This window comes from Emys orbicularis, chromosome 5, assembly GCF_028017835.1.
Source record: "Emys orbicularis isolate rEmyOrb1 chromosome 5, rEmyOrb1.hap1, whole genome shotgun sequence".
NCBI lineage: Eukaryota > Metazoa > Chordata > Testudines > Emydidae > Emys > Emys orbicularis.
This window is the reverse complement of record NC_088687.1, coordinates 72,430,446-72,437,993: the sequence shown is the minus strand read 5'-3', so window position 1 is coordinate 72,437,993 and position 7,548 is coordinate 72,430,446. Positions and strand designations below refer to the sequence as shown.

At 39.9% G+C, this 7,548-nt stretch overlaps 1 protein-coding gene across 2 annotated transcripts in view; it reads right to left on the bottom strand.

Moving 5' to 3' along the window:
- Positions 1–259: 259 nt before the first annotated feature.
- The window catches only part of PALLD (palladin, cytoskeletal associated protein), a 308,674-nt gene continuing 301,385 nt past the window's right edge, over positions 260–7,548 (bottom strand). For both annotated transcript variants that reach the window (XM_065404625.1, XM_065404626.1), the window contains 3 exons: positions 6,169–6,334; positions 3,529–3,662; positions 260–2,371 (listed from right to left, as the gene is read on the bottom strand). In XM_065404625.1, the coding sequence (XP_065260697.1) occupies positions 2,199–2,371; positions 3,529–3,662; positions 6,169–6,334 (473 nt within the window). In that variant the 3' untranslated portion in view covers positions 260–2,198. The remainder of the gene's footprint in view (positions 2,372–3,528; positions 3,663–6,168; positions 6,335–7,548) is intronic.

Sequence of the window (7,548 nt, the reverse complement as noted above, 5' to 3'; positions counted from 1 at the left end):
AAACATTTAAAAAACTAAACTATTACACCGTAATAAAAGGGTCCTTCCCCCACCCCCCAGGTTTAAATCAGCGAAGGAGATTCCCTAAACCAAATCTGACCCTTCTTAGAAACTTCAAAAATCTCTTTATTTCCAGCTCACTACCCTAATCTTGTCAGTCTTGTGTTAAATTTCCAAATTCTGTATTTGGATACCTTTATAGAAATAGCTATGACTACTTTTGCCCAGAAAAAGACAATTTTCTATTTGTGTAATATTTATTGATGCTAAACCCACATTATGTCAGCACAACAATCCAAAGTAATGATAGTACTTTTTTTATAAATACAAATAAAAGGTGTCAAAATAATGCTAGTTAAGCTAAACAAACAGTAAATTAGCAGTCAAGAAAAACTTGGCAAATAAGACATACTTTACTCTAAAATATAGGTAGGATATTTCTATATGACAGACTGTATGATATTAATTTAGATAAGCAGTGCCTGTAACTGTGGTCATAACCTGCACCGATCTGCATAGAATAGTACTATCTTCTGTGCTAAAGTTTAGTCACTAAAAAAAACTTGTTTTGTATACTTACAAAGAGGTATGAAACAATATATGTATAGCAGTAATGCAAAATATATGGTAGTACACAAACAATAAACTAATAATGGACTTGAATAACTGAGCTGAGATAGATTTCAACACTTTTTATTATAAATAATGAAAGATAACCATATGTGCTTCATATAAGGAATACAGCATGTTCCTTTTATATCAAAGTACTCTCGTACCATTAATACCTCAATTTTTTCCCCATTAGGCCCAATTAAAATTCTTCTGCCCTCTCAACTAAACTAATTGGTTCAGAGTCAAAACTGCCTAGTACAGTAGACTAGGTAGAGTCCAGTTTGATGTGGAATTGCTTTGCATTCTGAAAGTAGCCTCTATTCTAAAGTCTTCACCTACTGCACGCAGTCCCTAGCCACAGCATGGTATCGTACACTAGGGAAGAAAACAAATATTTATCATTCACCACCTACACATGTTGTCTTAAGAAAATAATATAATGGCACATCTGTTTTTCTCCACCTTCATTCTACTAGCCTACCCCCTATGATATGTGCTTGTCATTTAAACTCCGATTGCAGACTCAGTCCATTTTTTTCCACTTGCTCTACATTCCTAAAATCCTCATACATATTCACAAGCTCTACACAATCATAAATGTCCACTACATAAACTCCATAGCTTTCTGCTGACCTGGGAATTTCAAATGTGTGAATGGCAGTGTTCTGTTAGTTTTCAGGATCTGTTTAAAAAAAAACAACCACACTAAAAACATGTATAGTTTTCCCCCTTTTTGCTAACCTTATGTAGTAAAACTATACTGTTGGCATTTTTCTCTCTCCCAAAAGTATCCCTTACTTGGGTGCTAGGATTTATAGTCTGTAGTAGTGTATTATGCCTCAGCTCTCATTATTTTGACTAGGTTCAATTATTTATGCTTAAATTATTTATGCTTAAATTAGCCTTGTAGCATGGTTGTAAATAAGCCTCCTCGCTGGCCAAAAAAAGAGAAAAAAATAACTTTTTTTAAGAACAAAGGTGTCAGCCTTGCTATATAGTATTGGCAGTTCTAACATTTTAAGGCATGTATTTCCTTTCTCATTGTAGAGACAAGGTATTCGTTTGTTTTTCCTTCTCACTTCCTGTTTTATTCTTACAATATTGCACTTGTTCTCTGTAGCTATCACGCTGCATTGCCATTTTGAATTGTAAAAAGATAACCATACATGTTAATTTCCCTTATGGTCTAATAGCCTTAAATGAAACTTCTCACACCATTAATACCATGTAGCATCTACATCTTGCTTAGGAAGGAACTTGGTGATAAATACTGTACTGTTTACTTCTGAAAAATCTGGTTCAGTTCAGTATTTTGGCCTTTATGAAAAAGGTTATTCATAAGAGTTCTAGCAATATAGGCATAAGGAACTGAACAGTGAATGTGATTTTCTGTGCAATGTGAACATTTCTATTAATCAGCTACCTATCCTAATTTGGTAGGAATAAGAAATATATGGTTAAGGTGGGGATTTTTGTACTTGAAGGTGTCTGGCTTTACATAAAGTGACATAGAAGAATCATTGGTCAAGGCAATGGCTTTCAGTGTTTCTGCTTTGAAAGAAAATGATGGATCTGGCAGCTCAGGTCTACAGGTCATCGCTCTCTACTAAGCCAGACTGCAATGTCAGATGAACTGGGTTTGCTTCAGGCTGGAATGCTGCCTTGATGTCTAGTCCTTGGTCAGAAAGTGCTGCATATCGACTGGCTGAGGGACGCACCTTCTTTGGCTTGGTGGTTTGAGGTTGTTGTTGCCACTGAGCTACAGATTTGAAAAAAAACAAACAAATTAGGTTCACCCTTCTTAACTCAGATAACAGAAGTACTATAGGCACACTCCTGTACTGTTCAGTTCTTTATAAACTCCCGATAAATTTTTTCACTTGAATGGCAGGGAATTAGCAACTCTAGATTTTTTACTTTATGTACTGATTTACATAACAGCCAACCCTGTTCTCTCCTCCACTGCTCTCACTTTGTCATGTCCTTACTGCACAAGAAAAGACTGTAAATTGTTTGCCTCCACTATTTTGCTGTGTAACCCACCAGCTAAGCCTTCTCAACCACCTCCCACCCTTACTTCTGAAAGATGTGCATTGTGACTACATTCCCCCTGGCCAAGTACAAAATTTGCCATTACTGCTCCCAAGATGTCCAGAAAAGTTACTGCAGAACACCGTAAGACATTCCTCCCCACCGGGGTGAAAATACCAGGCCAGATTCTAATCTCCCACTAATGTAATTGATCTCCAGTGGGTGCCCCATGGAACAAATCAGATTATCTTTGTCCCCCTCTGCGATGTGGTGTGACAAAGCTAGGCAGAGAGTCCTGTTCAGAGCTGTTGCTTTGTAACAAGTTACACCATCACCACCCCATTATTGTGTGAACTTAACAAGAACAAACATTTTGCTCAGAATGATAAACAGGTCAGATTGCTGTCCAACATTATCTAATTTTGGTTTAAGATCAGTTCACAATAGGGAAACTGTACTGGTCTAAGTAGTAAACTACAACAGAATCTGCCATTGGCACCCATCTCAAGTGTGTTTAGGTAATACTAATAAAGATTAAAAGCTGATGCTAGCAGAGCATTGTAAGAAGGACCAAAAGAAAAAATGTCATGCTGCTTTCTAGAGTTACTGATAAGGATGCATGTGTAAATAAGCTAGATGTAGTATTCTAAGCAAGTAAAGAAACCAGCATGCTTGGTTTGTGTAAGTATTTGAAAGGTGGTGAAGTATACTTTGACAGAGTATTTGCTGTCTTGATGAGGATCATTATTATTGTGAAGAAACTATAAACAAAAGAGAAAGAGATCAGTGTAAACCTTTGTGGTATAAACTAAAGTTTTTAGAACTGCTGGTTTTTGGGAAGATTGGTTTAATTTAACTGCATATCTCAGAATAGAAGGCACTTACTATAAACATCAAGCCTGGCAGTGCAGGACACAATCCCAGCCTCATTCTTAGCTGACACAGTATACCAACCAGCATCTTCTTTTGTAGCTCCCTGAATAAGCAGGCAAATGTAGCCATGGTTATCCTGGTGCATACTAAATGGGGGAGAAGAAAAGGTTATTAAAACTTAAATTACATAACAGCCAGTGTGGACATGGTTTATTGTGTTTAAACATATCATTACAAGCACAAATTTAAAGCAGCACATTTAGAGATAGTAGGTTATATTTCCTCTTAACGAACATGCAGCTCCCACTAAAGGAATGAGAGAGATGTGCACAGCAAGTGGAAAATGAATCTGAGCTTAATTTTTAAGTCTGTCATTTTTAAAAAATTTGGTTTTTTTGCTAATTTTTAAAACAAGTCAAGATGCACAATTAACATCTGGCTAATATCTCAGTAATCTTTTCTTTTTTCTTGTCCACAATTCAAGACACTACTTTAGAGCTCAAGTTTCAATTGCATTTCCAAGTCAAAACTTCAAAAAAGAAACTTTGGGGAAGAATAACAAATTTGACCTTTAAGGAATGAGAGAGAGATATTCATAGTTTTGAGAAAGTCATGTGCCTCATAGTCCCCTTTTGTAGATGAAGACATTAACAGGCCTCCTGTGAGGATTACTTCGTGTTAAGAGTACATAATAAACACTCAGGGCTAGATTCACAAAGAAGCCCCTAAAAAGTCACTGGGGTTCACAAAGCCTGAGTTCAGTGTCTAGGTTTCCTATTCACAGACTTGTAGAATCCAAGGGCTGGTCCAGACTAACCCTCCAGTTCGAACTAAGATATGCAACTTCAGCTACGTGAATAACGTAGCTGAAGTCAAAGTACCTTAGTTCGAACTACAAGGTACTTACCGCGGGTCCACACGCGGCAGGCAGGCTCCCCCGTCGACTCCGCGTACTCCTCTCGCGGAGCAGGAGTACCGGTGTCGATGGCGAGCACTTCCGGGATCGATTTATCGCGTCTAGACAAGATGCGATAAATCGATCCCAGAAGATCGATTGCTTACCGCCGAACCTGGAGGTAAGTATAGACGTACCCCAAGGCCCGAAGGGACCAGTGTGCTCACTTAGAGCCTATGTGCTATACAGGAGGACAGACTAAGGGTTATTTGGGGAAGATCTGTCTTGCTTTAAAAATTGTCAGGGATGGAGAATTTACCACAGCCCTTGGTAAACTGTTCCAATGACAAAATGTACATCGTATTTCCAGTCTGGAGTTGTCTAGCTTCAACTTCCAGCCATTGGATTGAACATTTCCTTTCTGTTTAGATAGATGAGCCATTGTTAAATATTTGTTCCACAGTAGTACTTACAGACTGTACACAAGTCATCCCTTAACTTTCCCCTTATTATGCTAAATAGCTTGAGCTCATTGAGTATGTCACTATAAGGCATGTTTTTTAATCCTTGTAGCTTGTCTCCAAAACCCTCTCCAATTTATCAGTAGCCTTTGTGGACAGCAAAACTGGATAATCCAGCAGCGGTCACACCAGTGTGAAGTACAGAGGTAAAATAACATCTCTACTCCTATGCGAGATTCCCATTTATGCATCCTAGGATCGTCTTTAGTTCTGTTGGCCACAGCATCACATGGGGAGCTCATGTTCAGCTGATTATCCACAACAGTTCCCAAATCTTTTTCAGGCACTGCTTCCTAAAATACTTACAGAATGGGGGACTATGTCCTATATTCTTTGTTTCCAGATGTATATGTTTACATTTACACAATGATTGTGGGAAACAGTCACCTTGGAATGGGATTCACAGAAGCCACTGACAGGCACCTCCTGCTGCTTGAATCCTCAACTGCAAACCCTCTCTTAGCATTAGGCACCCATGCTGGGTTGGGGTGGGGGGAAGCAACCTCATACTCTCTAGCCCAGTGGTTAGGGCATTTGCCTGAAGGAAACATCTGGTTCAAGACCCCCCCCTCTACTTGAAGGGGAGAAGGGATTTGAACTGGGATCTGCTGCCTCCTAGGAGAGTGCTCTAACCATTGGGCTATTCTGACATGGGGCTCCTTCAGCCTCTGCTGTTGAATCCTTCCCACTGTGAATAAATAATTAAATTCATTGGAGTAGGCACACTGGATACTGGCTCTCCCACATCCCAGTTGAGAACCCTCACCCTTAAGTTCCAAGAGAGGTCATCCTCCTCCTACCCCCCCACTCATTTTGAGTAAGTCCCCCCACAAATAGCTCATTTGCTAAGTGGGCTCAGAGTTTACCCTACAGGCTTGTGAATCTTCCCCTCATGGGCGAACCACTGGGACTTAAGTGTTTGTATGTCTGCCATGGGGCAGCAGTGCTCATGCTCAGAGGCAGAAACATAGGGAACTTTCACTGCAAAAATTTAAGCATAGAATGAGTTTAGGTGCCTACAGGGTTTGGGGGTAGCTGAGTGGGGATTTTGTGAATCCCAGGAGGGTCTGATTCTGGGATTTAGGTAGCTAAAGTGGCAGTTAGGCACCTTTAGTCCCTTTGTGAACCTTGCACTAAGTATTCTTACAACCTCATAGCCCCTGAAGGTTATTTCAGTCATGATTTACTTTGATCTTTGTCAGTGAGATTAATTATATAATACTAAACTGCTCTAACCTCACTCTTTCAGTGTTGTAAGTAAGTGACTCATTCTCTTTCTTCCAAAATATCTGAGGATATGGCACCCCAGAGACTCGGCACTCCAGTCGCACGGGATATCCATCAGCCACTCCTGTGTTCTGTAGCTTCTCTATAAACACAGGTGGCTTGTGTTCTTCCTTAGCTGTGAAAACACCGTAGAAATGGCAACAATATTTACAGTGACAACATTCTCTTACCATTCAGCCTCCATTGCAGTTATTCAGTTAAATGGTAGAAGATTTTAAACCACTACTTAGTGGCAGTAAACTTTTAAAAATAATTGCATTAGACCCGCACCTGCTTCAGGGAAGTAAAACTTGTCCTGTCTATGACTTTAATAGGAGAAAGATGGGTTCTAATAGAGCAGGGTGAAATGCTTAAATTCTCAGTTCAGCTGAACAAGGCACACTCAATATTGTCAAATGAAAGGGGCTTCATTTTTGGGATCCTATGAGGTGTGCCCATTAGCTGGCAAAACTGATCTCATACAGATATTATTTGAGCTCTCTCTTAGTTTGGCAATCTAGTCTGGTTTGTGGTCTCCATTATTGCCTCAAGTTTACTTCAGACAAATGTAGTAGCATATCTTTTGTCTGATTGTGCACATACACAAAAGGAATTTGGGATAAAATTTCTTCTTTGCCCAGCTGACCATCAGCATATGCTCTGCACCGTGGCTAATTGTTCACCAATAAAATATTTTAACATAAATAGTGTCATTTCAACTTATTCCTCTTCCATATAGTCTTTTGAATGTCCTGTGACCATGGGCTCCAGGAGCTGATATGACCAACACCCCCCCAATATGCAAAACAAAAACACCCCACTAAGACAAGACAGTCCACTACCCCCCCCCCATCCTATTTTGTATAGATGCTTAGGCTGTGCTCCTCACCATAGTATCTGAATGCTTTCCATTAGTGCATTAAGGGATATGATTAACATCTGTCACATGATTTGTTTTCTCATACCCTCTCTGGAGGAGGAAGGACTTCATTTTATCCTTTTTAAATGTTACCTTTTAGTTTCCTTGCTGTCCTATTGAGTTTCAAGCTCTCCTTCTCTCAATCAGCCTGATAGGCTGCTACATACCTATCCGATCCCCAAGCACTTGCTGTATCCCTGCAAAATACAGTGTTAATACTGGAGCTATTGCAAGGAGCTGGCTGAGTTGTGTTTAGCACAGAACTCAAGAGACGGGGGCAAACTTAGCTAAATGTTTGGGCTCCATTGCTTTCCCAGTATCAACTGGTAATGACTATTCTGCTGGCTGCAGTGCCTTCTGGCCCTCTCTCTCTTCCCAGCATGCCCCCTATTCTTGAGTGGCAAGTGGAACAGAGCCAGAGTTTTCTTCCT